This window comes from Rana temporaria, chromosome 1 (genome assembly GCF_905171775.1).
Source record: "Rana temporaria chromosome 1, aRanTem1.1, whole genome shotgun sequence".
NCBI classification, from domain to species: Eukaryota; Metazoa; Chordata; class Amphibia; order Anura; family Ranidae; genus Rana; species Rana temporaria.
This window is the reverse complement of record NC_053489.1, coordinates 160,143,818-160,169,896: the sequence shown is the minus strand read 5'-3', so window position 1 is coordinate 160,169,896 and position 26,079 is coordinate 160,143,818. Positions and strand designations below refer to the sequence as shown.

Below are 26,079 nucleotides of genomic sequence, written 5' to 3'. Positions count from 1 at the left end.
GCGTACACACCATCACTTTATGTGATGAAAAAAAATGACGTTTTTAAAAACGTCACTTTAATTGACTGTGTGTGGGGGAAAACGTCGTTTTATGTCTTGTAAAAAACGACCAAAAAAAATTGAAGCATGCTTCAATTTTATGTGTCGTTTTTCAAAAGTGCACTTTTTACTTCACAGAAATTGACCGTGTGTAGCAAAAAACGTAGTTTTCTAAGACGTTTTTTCATCCACGCATGCCCAGAAGCTACTTATGAAGCAAGCTTCAATGGTAAAACGTGGTGGAACGTAACCTCACTTTGCAAGATCATTGTGAGAAAACGATGGTGTGTAGGCAACTTCGTCTTTGAAAATTGAAGTTTCAAAAATGTCATTTTTTACTTCACAGAAAGTGTCGTTTTTTTTCATCACATAAAGTGATGGTGTGTACGCGGCATTAGGAATAACTCACTTAAATCTGTCCAAACAAGAGTCTTGTAGGTATCTGTAGACAACTGTATGTATTGTGTACTTTTACTTTTTTTAATTTCGCACCGATCTCCACCCCCGTGCGTCGTAACGTTGCAGGGAACAGAGCTCGGCGGCACTCGGGCACTGTGTGAATCGAGCAAGGAGACAGCTCGCTCACACAGCGGGGAGACATCGCAGGATCCAGGGGAAAAGGTAATTAAACTCTGCCTGTATACTGTGATGCGGTCTGGCTCGTGGTTACCGCTATTAGTACTGAAATATTACACCGAGCCAGACTCGGGAATACCGCCAGGGAGGTTAAAGGGAAGCCAGTTTTTTGAAAGTTTTTGTTTAAAGCAGAGGTTCACACAAAAAGTGAACCTCCGCTTTTTGGATCCCCCCCTCCGGTGTCACATTTGGCACCTTTCAGGGGGGAGGGGGTGCAGATACCTAAGACAGGTATTTGCACCACTTCCGGGTTCTGACTCCCACGGGAGTCCAGCCCCTTCACTACACCCCCCCTCCCCGCTGTCTTCTGGGAAACACTGTTCCCAGGAGAGAGCGGGGACCTGTGACGGCGCGCCGCGATACTCGCGCATGTGCAGTAGGGAATCGGGCAGTGGCGGCGAAAGCAGCCGAGGACCGGGCGATTGCTCAGCCTCGTCTGCTGACATCGCAGGCACGCTGGACAGGTAAGTGTCCATTTTTTTAAAATTCAGCAGCTGCCGTATTTGTAGCTGCTGGCTTTAAAAAAGAAAATTGAGTGGACCTCCGCTTTAAGTATTTAAACCCACCTACATGTGTATAGTTTGGAATTATATACTGTATGCAACTTTAGGCATAGCCATGGCTGTTTTTATGTATTTGGACAGTGCTTCCTGCCCACTATGGGTATGAATTATGACTGCCTTTTGAAATGTCCATACACATTGATTTACTAGAGGCAAATAGACTGTTCAATTTGCAAGGGAATTTCCCCTTAGCCTAATGAATTAGGTGAAACACTACTGACTTTCACCATCAAATCACATGCTAGAAAATATACTTATTTCCTTGCCTGTGATTGGGTATTCTTTTCAAAGTGATTTTTAGTTTATGTTTACTTACCTAAAGGTAGATTCCCTTGCAAAGTGAACATCCTATTTTCCTTTAGCATATTAACTCTACTACGTGAAAATAATGCTTATCTGCCACCTTCTTTGGCAATAACTGGCATGCCCATGGTTTGGCAATGATAATGGTATACATCCAGTTATTTTAGTATGACATGGAAGACACCATGCTTTTGCTGATTCTATTGCCTCTAAATGAAATGTCAGATCAGTACATTATCATTACATTTGGCCATTACCACAAGTGGCCTAATCTGTGGCTGAATGGCCTGTCAGTTGCCAAGAAAGAAAAGTCTCTGACAGCTAGGTCTACAAATCTATGATCAGGTTTGCTATTTCACTTATGACTGGTTGAAAGCAATAGACTCTATGGGGTTGATTTACTAAAACTGGAGAAACCAATCAGCTTTTAACTTCAGCTTGTTCAATTAAGCTTTGACCATATAACAAAAAATGGAAGCTGATTGGTTTCTATGTAGAGCTGCACCCCCATGGGTCTGATTTTATTAAGTGTGAAATGAGTTTGAATTCAGTGAATAAGTCTGTGTTAACTTCACATCAATTCAAACATCCAATCAAAGGCAATGGAACTCAATTTATTTTAATCTCCTCTGCACATGCCTGGATGTTTGTATGCAATTCACATTTACTAACTCAGATCCTCTGTAGCTAACCACATGTGTCTCAGTAGGCTGACTATACCTTCTGATTTAAAGAAGCCCGTAAAGGAAACATTTTACAAATTTATATATATATATTAGGGCTGCGGAAATTAACGATTAATTGTTCGATTAATCGTTAATTTCGTTGATCGATTAAAATAATTTTGATCGTCGACAATCCGCGGAGTGAGCTCGCCCATAGGAAAGGTCGCGGCTTCGGCAGATGTGTATCTTACAGCATGGGGGCAGATGTGTATCTTTCTGCATGGGGGCAGATGTGTATCTTACAGCATGGGGGCAGATGTGTATATTACAGCATGGGGGCAGGTGTGTATATTACAGCATGGGGGCAGATGTGTATCTTAAAGCATGGGGGCAGATGTGTATCTTAAAGCATGGGGGCAGATGTGTATCTTAAAGCATGGGGGCAGATGTGTATCTTACAGCATGGGGGCAGATGTGTATCTTTCAGCATGGGGGCAGATGTGTATCTTAAAGCATGGAGGCGGATGTGTATCTAGAAGCATGGGGGCAGATGTGTATATTACAGCATGGGGGCAGATGTGTAGCTTAAAGCATGGGGGCAGATGTGTATCTTAAAGCATGGGAGCAGATGTGTATCTTAAAGCATGGGGGCAGATGTGTATATTACAGCATGGGGCAGATGTGTATATTACAGCATGGGGGCAAATGTGTATCTTAAAGCATGGGGGCAGATGTGTATCTTAAAGCATGGGGGCAGATGTGTATATTAAAGCATGGGGGCAGATGTGTATCTTAAAGCATGGGGGCAGATGTGTATCTTAAAGCATGGGAGCAGATGTGTATCTTAAAGCATGGGGGCAGATGTGTATATTACAGCATGGGGGCAGATGTGTATATTACAGCATGGGGGCAGATGTGCATATTACAGCATGGGGGCAGATGTGTATCTTAAAGCATGGGGGCAGATGTGTATCTTAAAGCATGGGGGCAGATGTGTATCTTAAAGCATGGGGGCAGATGTGTATCTTAAAGCATGGGAGCAGATGCTGTAATATACACATCTGCCCCCCCATGCTGTAATATACACATCTGCCCCCATACTGCAAGAATATACACATCTGCCCCCATGCTGTAATATACACATCTGCCCCCATACTGCAAGAATATACAAATCTGCCCCCATGCTGTAATGCAAGGAGATCAGCTAAAAGTAGTTGTATCTGTATGTGCGTTAATTAATCGAAATTAGTTGATTAATCGATTAAAAAAAAAAAACATTAATCGAACTCAAAAATTTTAATCAGTAACAGCCCTAATATATATATATATATATATATATATATATATATATATATATATATATATATATATATATATATATATATATATATATATATATATATATATATATAAACATTAATGGAATTAACCAACTACAAGCATGCAATGTTTTTTTTTTACTAAAGGCAAATCCTTTTTGCACTACAAGTGCAAAGTACAAAGTGCACTTGAAATGGCACTGAAAGTGCACTTGGAAGTGCAGTTGCTGTAAATCTGAGGGGTAGATCTGAAATGAGGGGAAGCTCTGCTTATTTTATTATCCAATCATGTGCAAGCTAAAATGCTGTTTTTTATCTTCTTTGAATGTCCCCCTCGGATCTACAGTGACTGCACTTCCAAGTGCACTTTCAGTTAAATTTCAAGTGCACTTTGCACTTGTATTTTGCACTTGTAATGCAAAGAGGATTTGCCTTTAGTAAATAACCCCAAAGTGTCACATCAAAAAACTTTTGGTCAAATGTTGAAATAGTAGGTCAAGACATGTATTGGCTGAAAATATGCTATAGGTTTGTTGTATTATGGTAGTGCAGATGGAGTCAACAAGGCAGTAATATCCAGCGACCAATCAAATTTCACATTCAAGAAGTCATTTCAATATGAATGTGACTCTGAATGGTTGTTAGAGGTTATTGCACTTTGCACAATACTCAATGACATTTAATAATCCATCCAAGATTTGAACATCATATAAGCAACCTTAAAGCGGTAGTTCACCCTGACCCACATGATGTTACCATCGAGACAGGCATTGTAGCGCGAGCTACAGTATGCCTGTCCCGATTTTTTTAACCCCGTACTCACCTCGTAGTCGTCCATCGTAGATTCCGGCTCCCGCGGGGAATGGGCGTGCCTATGGAGAGGGAGGATGATTGACGGCCGGCCCTGGCACGTCACTCTCCCCGAAGACAGCCGGAGTAGGTCTCGGCTCTTCACGGCGCGTGCGCACAGGCTATGCGCACGCGTCGTGAAGACCAAACCTATTTCGGCTATTTCCGGAGAAGCGTGACGCGCCAGAGCCGGCCGTCAATCATCCTCCGTCTCCAGAGGCACGCCCATTCCCCGGTATCTTCGATGGACGACTACAAGGTGAGTATGGGGGGAAAAAATTCGGGACAGGCATACTGTAGCTCGCGCTACAGTGCCTGATTTAAAGGTAAAAGAAATTTTTTTTTTTTTTTTCCTGTCGATAGGGTGAACCCCCGCTTTAAGTCTGTTACCTGCAGATAGATATGGATAACTCTCTAATTTGTCATTCCTTACTTTAAAGCTTGACACCTTTAAAAATGTTTTATAAAATCAGCAGGAGTTTCATTCATTATTTCATTGAGAAAATACTCATTTTAGCACAGATAGCTGACCTGCATGTCATTTGCCTTCAGCAAAACCCCTGTATGGTCATGCCTACCTAGCAATCTGAACATTCACAGAGTTTCATTTGTTGTAATAATGGTTAGATGATACATTCTACAACTGGTTTACAGAACTTGGCAACAATTACACAGCTTTTTCAGAACTTAAAGTATGCTAAACACTGGTAGTATAAAATATAACAAAAGAAATGTAAACTAAATACAAATACATACACTAAAGTAATAAATCTTTTCAAGACAAGTGAGGAATTTAACAGCATTCTAAGAATTTCTCGTTTGTCTTAGGTACACTTGACCTTGACATATATCTGTTTCAACACCAAACAGTTCCCAAAATGTAAGTCACAGGGATGCTGCCTGCTCAAAGGCTACTGTAACTACTTAAAAGACACACATCACAAAAAAAGATGCAGGGCCATTATATAAACATAAAAAGAAATGAAGATAATCTGTAGCAATGAATGATCCACATTTCAAGCTATGGATCTTCAGTTGTCTGTATAGGCATACAAGATGCAGTTGCAGTAGACAAGAGTACACACAGACACTGATACCAAACAGAAGCTTTGAACCTACCTGTGCAGATCTTACATGACACGATACACAAGAACAGATAGACAAGGCAGCGGTTGCAGTGCAGTCCCATCCCTTTTTCTTGCCCCATCCACTTAATGGTCTAAACACATGGAGCAGACGCTGAAAATGCCTTAAATCTGCCAATGTGTGTTGCTTGCTTTCCCTAGTTTTTTTCCAGCAAAGTTAGTGAATCACTGCCCAGGGAACAACTTTGCTTTTTTTTTTTCTTTCCACCGTCGCCTGTGTGGATTTATTGAAGGGGGGCAAAAAAGGGAAAATTATGACTTTGGGATCAAATATTCCTTCAGCAGTAAAAGACTGTTTTTTTTTTTGTTATTTTTTTTTTTAAGTGTTATTGGTGCAAATAAGATCCCTTTATAAGTACAATCAAGCATGAGCTTCTTACTAAAAGGAGCCCACTGGATTGGGAGGCAGATGAAAGTAAAAAGAGTTTCTGTGCAGGAAGGGAGAAATATAAAGCAGCTGCAAAGCAGACAAAAGAGGGAAAGAGATCAGATCTCCCTTGCACTCACACACATGCACATGCTGTTCTGAATACTGCACACATTATCTCTGCCTCACACAGCTATAAGAGCAGCAGGAGGGGAGGAGAAGAAGTAGGGAGAGAGCTGTAACTAACTAGGTGGCTATACAAGCGTAGACATTCAAAGAGGAGGGGGGCTTTCCTTTGCCAATGAAAGCTGATTGGCTGCTAGCAATAAATTATTTGCATAGACTGCACGTGAAAGAGAAGCAGGTAAGGGGAGTAGTGGAATGCGTGATGCATGTAACTCTACAAGTCTACCACACAATAGTAAAAGATTAGTCAACGCTACAATATTTACTTGATGCTTTTTTGAGCATCTCATCTAAAATGTTACATCAGCTTGAGGTCTCTATTAATGGATGTTCATATTCAACCTACTGAATCTTTTCTAGGGATGGATTCACAAGATCTGGTAAATATAAACTTGACTAGGCACAGTATGTGTATGTTTTTAACAATAGTTCATAATAATAACATTAAAAGTCTTACATCGCCCAAAAAAACACTACCAGCCCAGTGCTTTATAGAAGAATTCCAGGCATGGATATTTTATTCATAGTTACATTGGTTCGCCTTGTAACTAGGTATATACCATGTCAAACAAAACCAAAGAAAATTCCCAACTTACCGACCAGTCTGCAACCAACCAAATTATCCTGTCTAACATTGTGCAGTAAAAACAGAGGTTTAGTTTGCACACACTTGCAAATACATGCATAAGCTGCAGAACCACTTTATGTCACCCCAATGTTATCGGCAGTCCCCATTCTAAATTTTGAGAGCCTCCACAGTGGAAGCACATGCTTTATAATAGATAGACAGAGGACAGGTGAGACCAAGTGAGAAAACATGGCTACACACCAATATCTATCCAACAGGTTTGTTGAAAGGCTGCCACCAGGACTGAAACAACAACAAAACTTGTTTTAGCCCTGGTTCACATTGATGCTACTTTGAAATCACTCCCTTTCACAAGCGGTGGTCTCAGCGGGGGCATCAATGGTTCCAAGAAACTATGAGATACGCAATTGAACGACCAAAACATACAGGGATATACAAGGTAATACTGACATATAATCACACACATAGGTTGGACTTGATGGACTTGTGTCTTTTTTCAACCTCACCTACTATGTAACCATAGGCGTGCGCAAGGGGTGTGGGCACACACTAATCCTGGGGTTGGCAACCTGTTAATGTTTGGCAGGTGACAGGTAATCCACAATCCTTCCTTGCCGACCCTCAGAACCTGGACAGGAGAGGTGGAGGGGGTGGAATTTTGTGTAACCGACCTGTATTTTCCTCCTGCAGCAGCTGAAAGTAGGCTTCTCCTCCTCTCTACTTTGTCAATATTCAGCTGCCACAGGAGGAAAATATAGGGGATTGGTACTAATATATGCCACCCCTCCTTTCCCTGTTCCTCTTTCTTCTGTTGCCCGAGTCCCGCATGTGCTCCCTTGCTCCCCCTTTTTCCTATTGTTTCAGAATGGAGAGCGTATATTGAGCGTATATTGATCGGTTTGCGCAAAAGTTACACCGTCTACAAACTTTCAGATTTTTTTTTTACTAGTAACGGCTGCAATCAGTGACTTATAGTGGGACTGCGATATTGCGGCAGACAAATCAGACACCTAACTGACACTTTGACCCTTTTTTGGGGACCAGTGACATTATTACAGGGATCAGTGCTAAAAATATGCACTGTCATTGTACTAATGACACTGGCAGGGAAGGGGTTAACATTAGGCCTGATCAAAGGGTTACATTTGTGCATAGGGAGTGTTTACTAACTGTGGGGGAGGTGTTTTTACTGCTTGAAGACATGGATCAGTGTTCCTGTACATGCAGAATGACAGTCTGCCTTGTTTACATAGAGTACCAAATGAGTGGCAGGTCCCAGAGGACATCGAGTCCACGGGACCCGTTAATCGGCTCCCGTTGTGTAAAATCACAGCGGGCGTGAGCTGCCATTGGTGCGCACTCGTGCTCAAAAGCCAATAATGCAGAATCACGTATTTATATATATATATATATATATATATATATATATATATATATACGTCATTCTGTGCAGAGCGGCCGCCCTGTGGCAGTAGATCTGCTATAGGGTGGTCAAGAACTGGTTAAAGGCACAGGGGCACACTGGAACCCCCAGCATATAGCACAATGGCAATGAAGGTGCGTCCCCTCACCAGTATTCCAACAGTACAAACAAATTGCCACTGCCCCCACCTATAGCTGGTCTTTGCAACAAGGAGCACATGCAAGGGTGATGTATGTCAATGTGCTTCCACTAAACCCCTGTTTTTAACACATACTGTTATTCTGTCTAAAGACAGGGTTTTAGTTTGCACACATTTGCAAATACATGCGTAAGCTGCAGAGCAACTTCACGGCACCCCAAGATTATCTGCAGTCCTAAATCTACATTTTGAGAGCCTCCACAGTGGAAGCACATGCTTTATAATGGATAGGCAGATGGCAAGTGAGCCTGGAGGGAGCCCACTCCTCCTTAAAGGCACAGGGGCACACTGGACACCCAGCATAAAGCACAATGGCAGCAAAGGTGTCCAGTGCATCCCCTCACTAGCAGTAGCATCCCGTCCATTACGGAAACCCGTGACCACCCCCATATTCATGTGTCCGGCCCCTTTAGTGACCAGATTTGTTTAAGCACCTAATTAGAGCCAGAGATTTTAATAGGCTTCAAAATAGGGTGGGCTCGGGCCGCAGAGTATACGTCTGGAGCCCACCTAGGTGTGTTGCGACAGCGAATGACTATTCGCTGTTGCAACACTGATCCTCCTCCCGGCTAATCGGGAAGCAGGTATGAAACCCATTTCCAGATTTACCAAAACATCAGGCAATCCTTGTGGAAAAAAAACAAAAATAAATTCTGTGCTTCCCTAAAACCTCTATATGGGCAGCCAACACAACAAATGGATATTTGTAATGAACTAGATAAATAAAAGTGCAGCGCCTGTGGAAAACTCCTATAGCAGGAGTTTATAAACAATCATAAAGTGACAATAAACAAATTCAAACGTATCACCGTGAATAAGTGATCAACAACTTAATATACGTGACATATATATATAAGTGTCCATACAAGTGGAAGAAATCCGATTAGGACAATCTTGTGGTATAAATGTGGAAAATTTCCTTTCAGAGGATATACCACAAGATTGTCCTAATCGGATTTCTTCCACTTGTATGGACACTTATATATATGTCACATATATTAAGTTGGCAGAGAGAAGACACACCGTGGAAGCTGCTACAGGAGAGGACACCGGAGCAGCTTTCTCAGAGCCCACCACGCTGCAAGATGGCTGCATCAGCTCCGACTGCTGCACTCACGCCCGAATCCAGGGTAAGGACAGTGGGTGGTGGTAGGGGGTGTTAGTGCCGTGCCATGCCTGGGGGGGGGGAATAGGTGGCAGTTGTGCTATTGCCGCTCCAAAGTGAGTCCTGGAAGTGGTGGTTTGGCTCCCATAGAGCCCTGATCTCAACATCATTGAGTCTGTCTGGGATTACATGAAGAGACAGAAGGATTTGAGGCAGCCTACATCCATAGAAGATCTGAGGTTAGTTCTCCAAGATGTTCGGATCAACCTACCTGCCGAGTTCCTTCAAAAACTGTGTGCAAGTATACCTAGAATAATTCATGAATTAATGCTATTTTGAAGGCAAAACATTGATTTGATTCAGATTTCTCTTCTGTTTATTTACTTTCCATTTTGTTAATTGACAATAATAAAATATTAACACTTCTATTTCTGAAAGCATTCCTAATTTACAGCATTTTTTTTCACACATGCCCAAGACTTTTACACAGTACTGTATATTGAGTGATTCTACACAAATCTGATAGATTGTGTTTTTCTACTAAGAAGAAATTATAATGTAGGACTCCATAAATTCACTTTTTAATTGGGTAGCTACTAGATAAAAATTGCTACCTGGTTATTTGCAACAAAATCCCATGTCATCATTGTAATGAACCCACTACTCTCATCAGGATGCTTTTATAAACAGGCCAATGCTTTTAGAAACAGGAGCACCATTTTTTACTGGTCAAACTAAATTTCAGGTTCAGGTCAGACCCCCCTATTCCCCACCCCACTCCTATCTAGCAGGAAGCTAGCAAGGAGATGGCTGCTAGATAATCGGTGCTTGATTCAACACCAAGCACTTGTCCAAGACAAGTGAAGGCATGGGAAACCTAAGGGTTCTGTGGGGTTCTTCTCCAGTTAGGTTGTCAAGTCATGGCATGCAGTTTCTAGCTTGAACATCCATAATCTAAAGAACTAAAATTCCCAGCAAATGTTTAATATTTTACCCATAATTTATAGCCGATTATTAACTAAATTCCAGAATGGGGTTTCTAGCTCTCCGAAGACCTTCAATGGCAGAAAAAATACAGGTCCCTGCATTCTACCTATCCTTCCCCTCAAATAATGAAAACAATACAAGTCCTAGCATACCATTTTTCCTTTGATGTACAATATTGCCAACCTGGTCACCTGGTAGACATCCACCTGAAGAGGAGCTCAAAAAGTTATGCCAGCTCAGCAGAAAACTGAGACTGCATAGGTAATTAATTGACCTCAGTTACAGCACTCTTAAGTCTTAACTCAATGTGTTGAAATATGATTGTCAGCAAACAAGTCTATTTCTCAGTACCAAGAAGTAAAAATTGCCTATTTGTTCCTAGTCTAAAGAATACCACATTCAGACTAAGCTGTCTGTTATTTTTATTTAACTGCCTAATTGTAAGTGGACCACACTACATTTGACCTGCTTTTTTCACCATAGTTGGGTAACAATAGTTCCTGTTTTCTGATTGGTGCTTGACTACTGACCCAGTTAGATAAAGGTTTAGCTTCCCCTGTTCTAGGCCATTATTCTGAAGATGTAGGGAGAAACTGGGCTTTACTCCTTAGGAAAAGAAGAAAACCATGTGGTCCAGGAAGTGAGAGATGTAATGGACATTTCAGTCATTTGCCATAACTCAGTAGTGTTGGAAAGGAATGCTTTGCAATTGCTGAATGACCTGTAAAGTGTGCACTTCATTACTCTAACATAAAATTGAAAGAAAACTGAGCTGGTGTCTATGAATAGTGCTTTCTAGTGTGTCAAGACTACATACTTTCCTTATACTCATATACAAACCTAATCCTATATAAAAATTATAATTTGCTTGTTTTATTTGACAGAACCAGCTGGGCATATTGTTTATAAGACAAGAAGAATCCACTGCTCCCTTCTATAATGATATAGAAGATTATACACACTTTTATATAATTGCCTTTAAATAGACTCAAACCTATTTCACATATATACTGTACAATGCTTATATAACTTAAATGTTTTTTTTTTTGAAAAGCCTATGGCGTGTGAACACACCCAAAAAACTCCACCGGTGCAGAAAAAATGTGCACACACATAAAGAGTGTTCACAAAAACGTGCAGACGGGTGCAACGTCAAGTGGTCCTCCTGTGAAGAGGGACCCAAACCCTGATCCCCCGGGGCGTTAGGCTCCAGACGGGGACTGAGGTACTGTGGTCCGAGCAACCGAAGCCGACACGGACCCAACTTCCTCGGAGGGACTGCCGAAACAGAACCCTCCCAGTACTAGGTGGAGCTCCCCCGAAGGGAGACCCCATGAGAGCAGGCGAACTAAGCCAGAAGGCCATGTCCACCCACTCCCAAGACGTTCAGGGCTGGCCCGAGGACCCGCACCCTACTAATCACACAGTGACAAAACGTGCACAACAAAAAAAGACAAAAAAGTGACAAACACAGGCTTAAATAAAATAAAGTGGGGGAAGGGATAGTGGAGAGGAGAGTGAAAGAAGTGGCCATTGTGGTGAAACAATGACCAGGCCCTCCGGCCAGGAATAAAAAATTCCTCCGGTCCTAGCCAAAAGGCCCGGCCCAGGAGGCAGGTGCTAAAAAAAGCGTGTATCTGGTGCAGTGACCGTGGTATCCTTCAATCAATGTGTCCCTCACACACAGTGATCTTCAGATACCCCTGGACTGCCACTCCAGGGGCACATGCACCATAGGCTTTTCGTTCCATATCCGACCCCCCAACCGGCCAGTGCAGCCCTCCACCCCTGCCAGCCAACCCAGCGGATTTGCATGGTGCTGCCCCGTCTTATCCCAGGGCATTACCAGCTCCTCCTACCGGATCGCCGCTGACAGAGATAGCACTTACACCAGCCAGCCAGAAGGCCAGACTAGAACTCGGCAAAAAGACCAAGACCAAGCACAGCACCCATCCTCACCAGGAGCACCCTTCCAGATGGCTCAGACTCAACCATGGGCCGGCCCCCAGTATTCTTTTGGGCAGCACAGCGTAGTCCCTGCTGAAACCATCCTTCCAGGTGCAATGACGTCATTGGATTGCATCCACCCTCCCCATGTAGGAGGTGCTTCAGCGCTCCGCTGACAACTGATAAGGACAGATACCACACCCAGTCCCAGCCAAAAGGCCGAGAAGCGGCAGGGAAGACAACCACGATCAGCACGGCCTAGAGTGTGCAATAGCCGTGCCTCGCCCTGGGAGAACCGCCTTCATGATCATGGTGTCTCCCCTGCCAGGTAAGTATATAACTTAAATGTGCTATATTAAAAGCACGGGCTTGAATCGTAATTATTATTATTATTATACAGGATTTATATAGCGCCAACAGTTTGCACAACGCTTTACAATTTAGGGAGACACTACACCAACAGTACAATTCAAACAGGAGGGTTGAAGGAGCCATGCTCCTGCGGGCTTACAATCTAAGAGGGAGGTGTGTTGCGACAGCGAATGACTATTCGCTGTTGCAACACTGATCCTCCTCCCGGCTAATCGGGAAGCAGGTATGAAACCCATTTCCAGATTTACCAAAACATCAGGCAATCCTTGTGGAAAAAAAACAAAAATAAATTCTGTGCTTCCCTAAAACCTCTATATGGGCAGCCAACACAACAAATGGATATTTGTAATGAACTAGATAAATAAAAGTGCAGCGCCTGTGGAAAACTCCTATAGCAGGAGTTTATAAACAATCATAAAGTGACAATAAACAAATTCAAACGTATCACCGTGAATAAGTGATCAACAACTTAATATACGTGACATATATATATAAGTGTCCATACAAGTGGAAGAAATCCGATTAGGACAATCTTGTGGTATAAATGTGGAAAATTTCCTTTCAGAGGATATACCACAAGATTGTCCTAATCGGATTTCTTCCACTTGTATGGACACTTATATATATGTCACATATATTAAGTTGGCAGAGAGAAGACGCACCGTGGAAGCTGCTACAGGAGAGGACACCGGAGCAGCTTTCTCAGAGCCCACCACGCTGCAAGATGGCTGCATCAGCTCCGACTGCTGCACTCACGCCCGAATCCAGGGTAAGGACAGTGGGTGGTGGTAGGGGGTGTTAGTGCCGTGCCATGCCTGGGGGGGGGAATAGGTGGCAGTTGTGCTATTGCCGCTCCAAAGTGAGTCCTGGAAGTGGTGGTTTGGCTCCCATAGAGCCCTGATCTCAACATCATTGAGTCTGTCTGGGATTACATGAAGAGACAGAAGGATTTGAGGCAGCCTACATCCACAGAAGATCTGAGGTTAGTTCTCCAAGATGTTCGGATCAACCTACCTGCCGAGTTCCTTCAAAAACTGTGTGCAAGTATACCTAGAATAATTCATGAATTAATGCTATTTTGAAGGCAAAACATTGATTTGATTCAGATTTCTCTTCTGTTTATTTACTTTCCATTTTGTTAATTGACAATAATAAAATATTAACACTTCTATTTCTGAAAGCATTCCTAATTTACAGCATTTTTTTTCACACATGCCCAAGACTTTTACACAGTACTGTATATTGAGTGATTCTACACAAATCTGATAGATTGTGTTTTTCTACTAAGAAGAAATTATAATGTAGGACTCCATAAATTCACTTTTTAATTGGGTAGCTACTAGATAAAAATTGCTACCTGGTTATTTGCAACAAAATCCCATGTCATCATTGTAATGAACCCACTACTCTCATCAGGATGCTTTTATAAACAGGCCAATGCTTTTAGAAACAGGAGCACCATTTTTTACTGGTCAAACTAAATTTCAGGTTCAGGTCAGACCCCCCTATTCCCCACCCCACTCCTATCTAGCAGGAAGCTAGCAAGGAGATGGCTGCTAGATAATCGGTGCTTGATTCAACACCAAGCACTTGTCCAAGACAAGTGAAGGCATGGGAAACCTAAGGGTTCTGTGGGGTTCTTCTCCAGTTAGGTTGTCAAGTCATGGCATGCAGTTTCTAGCTTGAACATCCATAATCTAAAGAACTAAAATTCCCAGCAAATGTTTAATATTTTACCCATAATTTATAGCCGATTATTAACTAAATTCCAGAATGGGGTTTCTAGCTCTCCGAAGACCTTCAATGGCAGAAAAAATACAGGTCCCTGCATTCTACCTATCCTTCCCCTCAAATAATGAAAACAATACAAGTCCTAGCATACCATTTTTCCTTTGATGTACAATATTGCCAACCTGGTCACCTGGTAGACATCCACCTGAAGAGGAGCTCAAAAAGTTATGCCAGCTCAGCAGAAAACTGAGACTGCATAGGTAATTAATTGACCTCAGTTACAGCACTCTTAAGTCTTAACTCAATGTGTTGAAATATGATTGTCAGCAAACAAGTCTATTTCTCAGTACCAAGAAGTAAAAATTGCCTATTTGTTCCTAGTCTAAAGAATACCACATTCAGACTAAGCTGTCTGTTATTTTTATTTAACTGCCTAATTGTAAGTGGACCACACTACATTTGACCTGCTTTTTTCACCATAGTTGGGTAACAATAGTTCCTGTTTTCTGATTGGTGCTTGACTACTGACCCAGTTAGATAAAGGTTTAGCTTCCCCTGTTCTAGGCCATTATTCTGAAGATGTAGGGAGAAACTGGGCTTTACTCCTTAGGAAAAGAAGAAAACCATGTGGTCCAGGAAGTGAGAGATGTAATGGACATTTCAGTCATTTGCCATAACTCAGTAGTGTTGGAAAGGAATGCTTTGCAATTGCTGAATGACCTGTAAAGTGTGCACTTCATTACTCTAACATAAAATTGAAAGAAAACTGAGCTGGTGTCTATGAATAGTGCTTTCTAGTGTGTCAAGACTACATACTTTCCTTATACTCATATACAAACCTAATCCTATATAAAAATTATAATTTGCTTGTTTTATTTGACAGAACCAGCTGGGCATATTGTTTATAAGACAAGAAGAATCCACTGCTCCCTTCTATAATGATATAGAAGATTATACACACTTTTATATAATTGCCTTTAAATAGACTCAAACCTATTTCACATATATACTGTACAATGCTTATATAACTTAAATGTTTTTTTTTTTGAAAAGCCTATGGCGTGTGAACACACCCAAAAAACTCCACCGGTGCAGAAAAAATGTGCACACACATAAAGAGTGTTCACAAAAACGTGCAGACGGGTGCAACGTCAAGTGGTCCTCCTGTGAAGAGGGACCCAAACCCTGATCCCCCGGGGCGTTAGGCTCCAGACGGGGACTGAGGTACTGTGGTCCGAGCAACCGAAGCCGACACGGACCCAACTTCCTCGGAGGGACTGCCGAAACAGAACCCTCCCAGTACTAGGTGGAGCTCCCCCGAAGGGAGACCCCATGAGAGCAGGCGAACTAAGCCAGAAGGCCATGTCCACCCACTCCCAAGACGTTCAGGGCTGGCCCGAGGACCCGCACCCTACTAATCACACAGTGACAAAACGTGCACAACAAAAAAAGACAAAAAAGTGACAAACACAGGCTTAAATAAAATAAAGTGGGGGAAGGGATAGTGGAGAGGAGAGTGAAAGAAGTGGCCATTGTGGTGAAACAATGACCAGGCCCTCCGGCCAGGAATAAAAAATTCCTCCGGTCCTAGCCAAAAGGCCCGGCCCAGGAGGCAGGTGCTAAAAAAAGCGTGTATCTGGTGCAGTGACCGTGGTATCCTTCAATCAATGTGTCCCTCACACACAGTGATCTTCAGATACCCCTGGACTGCCACTCCAGGGGCACATGCACCATAGGCTTTTCGTTCCATATCCGACCCCCCAACCGGCCAGTGCAGCCCTCCACCCCTGCCAGCCAACCCAGCGGATTTGCATGGTGCTGCCCCGTCTTATCCCAGGGCATTACCAGCTCCTCCTACCGGATCGCTGACAGAGATAGCACTTACACCAGCCAGCCAGAAGGCCAGACTAGAACTCGGCAAAAAGACCAAGACCAAGCACAGCACCCATCCTCACCAGGAGCACCCTTCCAGATGGCTCAGACTCAACCATGGGCCGGCCCCCAGTATTCTTTTGGGCAGCACAGCGTAGTCCCTGCTGAAACCATCCTTCCAGGTGCAATGACGTCATTGGATTGCATCCACCCTCCCCATGTAGGAGGTGCTTCAGCGCTCCGCTGACAACTGATAAGGACAGATACCACACCCAGTCCCAGCCAAAAGGCCGAGAAGCGGCAGGGAAGACAACCACGATCAGCACGGCCTAGAGTGTGCAATAGCCGTGCCTCGCCCTGGGAGAACCGCCTTCATGATCATGGTGTCTCCCCTGCCAGGTAAGTATATAACTTAAATGTGCTATATTAAAAGCACGGGCTTGAATCGTAATTATTATTATTATTATACAGGATTTATATAGCGCCAACAGTTTGCACAACGCTTTACAATTTAGGGAGACACTACACCAACAGTACAATTCAAACAGGAGGGTTGAAGGAGCCATGCTCCTGCGGGCTTACAATCTAAGAGGGAGAGGCTGTTGAAACAAAAGTTAGGGACTGTGAGGGATGAGCTGATGAGGGGAGTAAAACGATTTGGTTGTTAGCTGGAGGTAGGATAGACCACACTGAAGAGATGAGTTTTTAGGGATCGCCTAAAAGTGGACAGAGTAGGAGATAGCCGGACCGATTGGGGTAGTGTGTTCCAGAGGATGGGAGAGGCTTTGGGGAAGTCCTGGATGATGAGAATGGGAGGAGGAGACAAGGGAGGTAGAGAGCATAAGGTCTTGGGAGGAACGGAAAGGACGGTTTGGGTGATAAGGTTGGTGATGTAGCTCAGAGGAAAATTGTGAATGGCTTTGTATGTTATTCTTAGGGTTTTGAATTGTATTCGTTGAGCAATGGGAAGCCAGTGGAGGTATTGGCAGAGAGGAGTGGCAGACACTGAACAGTTGGTAAGGTGGATGAGACTGAAGAGGGGATAGCTTGCGGAGAGGAAAGCCATTGAGGAGGGAGTTTCAGTAATCAGAGAGATAACAAGGGAGTGAATAAGTTGCTTAGTGGTCTCGATGGTTAGAAAGGGGCGTATATGCTTTATAACTGGCATACTAGCACAGGGAATACCAATCCATTTCATAAATTAATGCTCAGTTCTAGAGAAAGCCTGGCAGAGAATTGGATCATGCTAAATCTCCCATTTGGCATTAGACTCATGTCTGGAAATGGAGACTGTAATTAGGTAACTAGCCCCATTCAGACATTGCCACACACAGGTCAGCAAGTAGAATTTTGTGCATTTTGGTGCGGCAGTCCAATCATTTTTAATTAATATGTAACCCTTATGCCGCATACACACGATCTGGCTTTTGCCCGGCCAAATCTCATTGGAATTCCATCGGAGAAAAATAGAACATGTTCTATATCTAAACTCTGATGGAATTCATCGGAATTTCCAATGAAAAAACTCAGATGGGGCTACACACGATCGGAATATCCAATGGAAAAGTTCAGTCGTACAAGGCATTACTCTCACTTCAAAAAATATGTCAAAACAATATTGTCCATATATACGTACTTTTTAACAAGTTTTCAATAGTGTTTTAGTCTTGCGGTAGGTAGAGGTATTTAAACTGTTTGTAATATCTCAAGGTTTTTTATCTTCATGCATTCTATGCATGAAGATAAGAAACCTTCTGTGTGCAGCAGCCCCCAGCCCCCTTAATACTTGCCTGAGCCCCATATGGATCCAGCAATGTTCATGAGAGCAGCGGCTCTCCTGGGTCCCTTCCTTCTCATCGACTGAGACAATCACAGCCAGTGAGCCAATGAGGAGAGAGTGGGGGCAGGGCTGAGCGGTGCTCCATGTGTTATATTTTATGAAATATATAATATTAGTTTTGCATTATTATAATAATGTGTTGTATGATATCATAATATGATATCAACATATGAGTAAAACATTTAGAATTTTTTTTCATTGCATTAATATTGTATTTCTCCATTTTATTGAGCAACATAGCATCAATAACTCTGCACTGCTCTATAATGTAAGCAGAATGATACATTTAAAGCACCACTTCTGTCTTTAGTCTTCTGGGTGGAATGATGCACTGCATACTGTGAGTGCGAGGCATCAAGTATTCACCTTCAGAGGGGGTGTCACCATGACATCCTGCACTCCCAGTACTCTCAATGCGGAATGATGCGCTGACATCATGTGTGTGTGCCTTCTATGGCAAAAGATCTGAAGACAATGCCTGGAGACATCTGGATAAGGTAAGTAAGATAAGTAAAAAAAAAAAAAGCATAGAAACAGACAAAGGAGTCTAAAGTGGGTTAAGGGGGTTTCTAGGGGATGGGGACCTAAAAGCTGGAATTTGGCTTTGGGTTCCTTCACCTGAGGGAGCTTACAAAAGTTCCTATCACTGTTATAAAGAAAAAAAACACAAATTTATATAATCCAGTTAATATAAATTATGTTTTTTGTGTTGTGAAAGTGACCTGTAGCATCCAAAGCAAATAACTCCTAGCTGAAACTGAAACGGCACCCAGTGTTGCAATGCTCTAGTGCTAACCACTTAGTCACAGCTTATTATCTTGTTATTTCCATGTACTATAGCATATGCATTTTGCATTTCCGACATTCACTGAACAGGCATACTTTTCCTTTAATATGTAAAATTGATTGAAATGATATTCATTTTTTGTGACATATAATGTTACAAATGAATCTTTCTGTAGGCTAGACTTACTTAGTCATACAAAGTTTCAGGCATACTTTTAAAAACTTGCAAAGTTCTTTTTAGCATTTAAATACATTTACAAACCCTAATGTTTCCATCATGAAAATTTATCAAATCATTTCAAGGCAATGGTGGAATAGCTAGGTGAAATTCTATAAACCGCAACTGCATTCCACCTGCTTTCTGCATCAAGTGAATATCCTATACTGTAGTCCACAAAGTTTAACCACATCTTTTCTGAAGTTGACGCTTTACATATTTTGCTTATATAGCAATTAATACATCTCAGATTATTGCAAGACCACAGTATTATGCTATTTTATTTAGCAAGTAAGAAACGTGACATATACATTTGTACAATATAATGACATCAAAATAATGCAACCAAACCAAATACTGGTTTGGTATTTGTTTTTGATTCAGTTTGTGTAGGTATTAAAAAGCTGTCCATCTAAAAGTAAATGTCAGGATTGTAGTGGGGATTGTCTGCTTAGTAGTCTGATGGGCAACAAGAGGAATAACAGGTGGGAGAAGAGAAAGGATGTGATGGGGAATTGGTAAGCACTGCACAATAGTGTCCTCTAGGCACAGGTGTCAAACACAAGGCCCCCGGTCCGAATCCGGCCCTCCAGGCCATTTCATGTGGCCCTCACACCTCTCCTGCAGCTGCAGGAGAGCTTCAGCCATCCTCTGGTCCTACTTCAGACCCTTAAGCCCTGTACACACGATCAGATATCAGATGGAATCTAATCCGATGGATTTTTCATCGGATATCAGATGAAGCTGACTTTCATCAGTCTTGCCTACACACCATCGGTCAAAAATCCGACCGTGTCCAACACGGTGATGTAAAACACTACGACATGCTGAGAAAAATTAAGTTAAATGCTTCCGAGCAACTTGATTCTGAGCATGCGTGGATTTTTGACCGATGGACTTCCACACAGACAATCGTTTTTTTCTATTGGTTTTTTATCCATAGGAGAATTTTTTTCACCAATGGAAAATAAACCGATGGGGCTCACACACGATAGGTTTGTCCGATGAATTGTAAATTGTATTTACCTAAGGGTGTCCTGTGCCCTAAACTCTCTCTCCCCACCGTTCCTGTTAAGGGAAATAAAACTCTCTTTGTTAATTTTACTAAAAAAGTGACTGGTGCCCAATCTTTTCACCTTGCACTCAGGGCTGGTACAAGGATGTTTTTGATACCCTAGGCGAAAACCTAATTTTGCCACCTGCCCTTGGCTTCACCCCTGGCACCACCACCTTTGCCCTACCCATGTATACCCCACATTTTTAATGAAGCACCCATCAAATTCAGCCTACCAGTGCCCATCAATGCAGCCTACCAGGGCCCATCAAATGCAGCCCACCAGCACGCATCAAATGCAGCCCACCAGCCCCCATCAAATGCAGCCTACCAGTGCCTATCAATGAATGTTTGTTTGCTTCTATTCATTTAGGAGTTGGGACACAGACACAGTCCTTCATCGCTGATGCACCTCTGACACTATGTGTGAACGGAGAGGCGGCTGCCTGCTGATGCTGAGACTTAGTTGCTTGCTGCAGAGATAAGAGAGTAGGAACACCAGTGGTCGGGTGCCCTAGGCAGCAGTGCGCCCTAGGTGGCTGCCTAGTTTGCCTAGTGGTAGCACTGGCCCTTCTATGCCTAGTAACCTGCACCCTAAGGAGAAATGACAGTTCTTCCGGGCTCTGGGGGTCACCATCAGGCCTTTGGAAGTTGGAGGAGAACGCAACAGCAGAAAAAACAAGAAGAATACAGGAGAGCTGCAGAACACTACAGAGATCGACACTCCCAGAAGTGCTGATTTCCAACAGATTTTGGAGGATCAGTTCATTGACAAAGAAAAAACTTTTAGTGTGAAAGAGGAGAGGTGAAAACTAAGCTTTTTCTTTATATCTATATCATTTGCTGAAAGAATTTTAGCACATGTCATCATCACTTTAAACCTGCAACATTTTTCTGTGCCAAGTGTCTCTATTATGCCAACCAATGTCAAGCTGCCTGACAGTGATCTCCTGTCTAACAGCATGGTATTGGTCCCACAGATTGAAAGCGGTGGAGCAGTGGCTTGCAACTGTGTAACACAATTGATATAGAAAAAATAGGACTTTAAATATAACCCTCAGGAGACCACAACATGCAATATACAGGTATATAAAAATACAAATGTTTATATACACAATTAAAAAAAAAAAACACTGCAGGTGGAAATCACTCACTATATACATAAAAATAAACACAAAAGTAATGACAGCTCCATAACATATGATTATTATTGTCTATGTATTTCGGGGGATTGCTTGATTAGGACATGGTCACAGATCTTCATAAATGTTACAAAACCCATCTAGGAGGTAAATAATTCATCATAAAAGTTTAGATACAAAACAATATCTCAAGAAAAAAAAAAATAACAAAACATCCAATGTCCAAGCAAATTAGGAGAAACTTCCCATAAGAAGTATAGTAATTAAAAGCAGATATAAGCATTTCTAAGCCTTACCTACACTATAAAACTAAAAGATAAATGTTTGGGCTGAAAATGGGCTTTATTCAATGAGCACAGGATGTCTCCCCCTTGCAGAGCTGCATTGGCTCAGCATAGATAAGAAAGCATTCTCTCTTCCTATGCTTACTTGGCAATGTAAGTCACAAAGAAATCTGTGGTGATCTAATACAGTTGAACAAATAGAGCTTTCTTTTGGTGGTATTTGATCACCTCTGTGGTTTTTATTTTTTGCGCTATAAACAAAAATAGAGCTACAATTTTGAAAAGAAAAATCTATATTTTTTTACTTTTTGCTATAATAAATATCCCCAAAAAAGATATACATTTTTTTTTTTCCCTCAGTTTAGGCCGATACGTATTCTTCTACATAATTTTGGTAAAAAAAATATGCAATAAGCGTTTATTGATTGGTTTGGGCAAAATTTATAGCGTTTACAAAATAGGGGATAGTTTTATTGCACTTTTATTAATATTTTTTTTTACTACTAATGGCGGCAATCAGCGATTCTTTTCGTGAATGCGACATTATGGCGGACACATCGGACATTTTTGACACATTTTTGGGACCATTGAATCGGTGCATTTTTATAGCACTGATCGCTGTATAAATGACACCGGTCACAAAATAGCTTCAAAAGTGTCTGATCGCCGCCATTACTAATTAAAAAATAATAATAATAAAAATGCCATTAAACTATCCCCTATTTTGTAGACACTATGGCCCAGATTCACAGAGAGCGGGCGCACATTACGCCGCCGTAGCGCAAACCAATGTACGCCACGCCGACGCAGTGCAGAGAGGCAAGCATGGAATTCAGGAAGCCAGTGCTCCCCATGCTGCGTCGGCGAGGCGTAGGTTTCTAAGGCGCAGGCCGGTGTAGGTGGAAGTGGGCTTGACCCATGCAAACCCATGCAAATGAGGCGTGACCCCATGCAAATGATGGTCCGAGCGCCTAACAAGTACGTTTAACTAACTGCGCATGCGCCGTGATGTGGACGCATCCCCCTGCGCATGCTCACGACCACTTTGGAACAACTGCCTAAGATACGCTGGATCACTGGGTACACCATGAACGTAACCTACGCCCAGCCAGACACACGTCCAATGTAAAATACGCCGGCTTGGCCGTCTTGTGTTCCCTGGTGCAGACCTTTGCATGTCTGCTGCTGGGTTACACCTCCTTTATGGGGCTTAACTTTACGCCGGATGTACAACTTACACGCACCTTTCGTAGCCTGCGTCGGGCGCATGCAGGTTCGTGAATCGCCGTATTTCCCTAATTTGCATGTTTGAATGATTAATCAATGGGAGCAGCACCATGCTCCCAGCCTAAATGTGCGCCCACTCTATGCCGGCGTAAGAAAATTACGTCGGCAGGGTGAAGCCTATTTTTAGGCGCATCTCTGTTTGTGGGTATTGCGCACAGATACGACGGCGTAACTTGATATACGTCGGTGTAAGTGCTTTGTGAATCCGGGCCTTTAACTTTTGTGAAAAACCAATCAATATACGCTTATTGCAATTTTTTGCCAAAAAATATGTAGAAGAATACATATCGGCCTGAGAAAAAAATTATTATATGTTTTTTCGGGATATTTATTATAGCAAAAAGTAAAAAATATTGCTTTTTTTCAAAATTGTCGCTCTTTTTTTGTTTATAGCGCAAAAAATAAAAACTGCAGAGGTGATCAAATACCACCAAAAGAAAGCTCTAATTGTAGGAAGAAAAGGACGTCAATTTTGTTTGGGAGCCACGACGCACGACCTCGCAATTATCAGTTAAAGCGACGCAGTGCCGAATCGCAAAAAATGGACCGGGTGATTGGGCAGCCAAATCCTTCAGGGGTGAAGTGGTTAACAAATTCAGTCAACTAGTAAACATGCACAGCCTATCATAACAGGAACAGGAACTGAAACAAACTTGTACAGAGTATTGAAAGTATTATACATATAACAACTATAAATAGTCACATCTACAGACCCAACTATGAACACCACATAGTACAAAATAGTCCTTTTCCACTATATTGAAAAACACAGACATCAGCAATGTATAATACTATGCACTATAATTATATCACATACTCATTGGTCCACAAAGGAGACTTTTTCATTCTAGGGCCCCGTACACACGGTCGTTCCAAACCGATGAGAATGGTCCGACGGACCGTTTTCATCGGTTTACCGCTGAAGTGGCCTGATGGTCTGATGTGCGTAGACACCATCGTTCCAAAAACCGATCGGGTCAGAACGCGGTGACGTCAAACACACGACGTGCTGAATAAAACGAAGTTCAATGCTTCCAAGCATGCGTAGACTTGATTCTGAGCATGCGCGGGTTTTGAACCGATGCTTTTCTGTACTAAACATCGGTTTGGACCGATCGGGCAGCGGTCCATCGGTTCGGTTTTGAAGCATGTTTTACAATTTTGGACCGAAGGAAAACAGACCGATGGGCTATACACGGTCGGTTTGGACCGATGAAACTGAACCTCGGTCCATTCTCATCGGTTTTGTCCGGCCGTGTGTACGGGGCCTTAGAAGTTTGGGTCCCTGTTCATAGATGTTGACTTGTCACTCTAAATGGATTGGAAAATTTGAATGGTCCTTGTTTCAATAAGCCAAGTTTCTTAACTTTAACTAGAGATCCAGGCTGAAAATGTAATTCTCTCACACCACTTTTCCAGTCAGTAAATGTTGTGCTTTTATAGTGTTAATCTTTAATGGTTTTAGCAACTGACGATTTCAAAAGCACTGGACTTTGTAGGATTTGTATGCGTCCAACATGTAGTTCAGTTGTTGATGTCCTCTACTCATGTCTGACATATAGTAGTTCAGCTGGTGATACTTGAGTAGATGCATTTCTAGTGACTCTGTAGACATGTGAGAAGTAAAAACTTTCCAAGATAACTCTGTAAGATTTCCAGTCTGAAGAGCTTCTTTAAGGTTTCTGTTGAATCTCTTAATCCTTCCATTTGCTTGAGGGTAATAAACTGAGAATTTCCTATGCACAATATATATCTCTCTTAGGAAGGATTCAAACTCAGATGAAACAAATTGTGGTCCTCTTTCAGACACTAGCTCCTCTGGGTTACCTTTCCTACTGAAGACTGTGGAGATCAAAAGTAATTACAGTAGCAGATGGTGTATTCAAGACAAATATAACTTCTGGCAATTTAATTTGATAATTCATTATTTTTTTAGCCAATTGCCATTCTACAGGTGCCTCTGTAAAAAAAGACCTACAATAGCAATAGCAAGTTTCTCCCAAGCAAAATAGGAATAATTTGTTTTGTAGACTGTCCTACATTGGTTCTTGTTTTTGCCATGCAAAACAAGCTTGTTTTAAACTCAGATGCCATAGCTGCATATTTATCAGTAAATGCAACATCCTCACCCTGTTTACTAGGAACTGGGGAGTAAGGGTAGCCATGACAAACAATCAGCAATCACATTTTTAAGACCTAGTTTGTATTGTATTGTGTAGTTAAAACTGGGTAGCCATGCTCACCCTCTGGCTTTATGCTATTCTGCTTACCAGGGCTCAAGTCCTGCGGGAACGCGTGGGAACGGAGTTCCTGCACTTTTTTCACAGCGAGAACGCAGTTCCCTTTGCAGGACTAGAGCAGCTGAGAGCAGCCGAGACGCCCGAGCCAATCCTTCACTAAGCAGCGATGCCCAGCTCGAGTCACTGTCAGGGGCAGGTGAACCTTAGTAATCCTTTATGTTACTGGTCGCTTCCTGTATATGGATTCATCAGGTAGTGTGCGGGTATTCCGTCACTTCCTTGATGCCGCAATGTCTCCTGGGAGCTTTTGTCATTGTTCCCAGGAGACATTGCGGAGGTCTGCCACGAGTTATCGCAGGATTTAGAAAGAACTTGCTACCCGATGAATCCAAATACAGGAAGCGGCCAGTAACAAAGGATTTCTAAGGTACAGTGGATCGAAAAAAAAAAAAACATGCAGTTTAGTAATTATGCATATGAGCGTATAATTTTTTTTTTTTGGTGGGGGAGTTCCCACACTTTTTTCCCCGGGACTTGACCCCTGCTGCTTACCCTAGTCCATGGGTGCCCAACCAATGGCCCGGAGGCCACATGTGGCCCGCAGAGCCCTCTGATGTGGCCCTCGGCCTCCTGCTCTGGGATAGCAGGTTGGCAAGCCCAGATCACAGTTTGCCATGCCAGAGCAGCAGTTTTGTGAATGAAGCCGCTGGTAGAGAAATCTAAACACATGCTAGGGCTTATTTTTACACATTAGAATATGTTTGTTCTGTCCCTGTTATTGATACAAAAGAAAAACATTTTGCTAGTCTGCGTGGCACTGTGTAAGGCCCAAAGCTGTGCTTAACAGTCTCTGAACAGACCATGCTTGCATTTCTGTTTAGCAATGCCATCATTGGTTCCACACTGAGACATAATTAGGAAAATTATGAAGT

The 26,079-nt window shown here is 42.4% G+C and overlaps 1 protein-coding gene and 2 non-coding genes across 3 annotated transcripts in view; all 3 read right to left on the bottom strand.

Annotated features, from left to right (window-relative positions):
- The window catches only part of ADAMTS19 (ADAM metallopeptidase with thrombospondin type 1 motif 19), a 278,331-nt gene extending 272,195 nt beyond the window's left edge, over window positions 1–6,136 (bottom strand). The window contains exon 1 of the mRNA XM_040344988.1: window positions 5,494–6,136. Within this exon, the coding sequence (XP_040200922.1) occupies window positions 5,494–5,581 (88 nt within the window). The 5' untranslated portion in view covers window positions 5,582–6,136. The remainder of the gene's footprint in view (window positions 1–5,493) is intronic.
- A 6,363-nt stretch (window positions 6,137–12,499) lies between these two features.
- LOC120925710 lies at window positions 12,500–12,658 on the bottom strand. Its single transcript, XR_005746914.1, has one exon. It is a non-coding gene; the product is annotated as a U1 spliceosomal RNA (small nuclear RNA).
- A 3,887-nt stretch (window positions 12,659–16,545) lies between these two features.
- Window positions 16,546–16,704, bottom strand: LOC120925709. Its single transcript, XR_005746913.1, has one exon. It is a non-coding gene; the product is annotated as a U1 spliceosomal RNA (small nuclear RNA).
- Window positions 16,705–26,079: the final 9,375 nt, after the last annotated feature.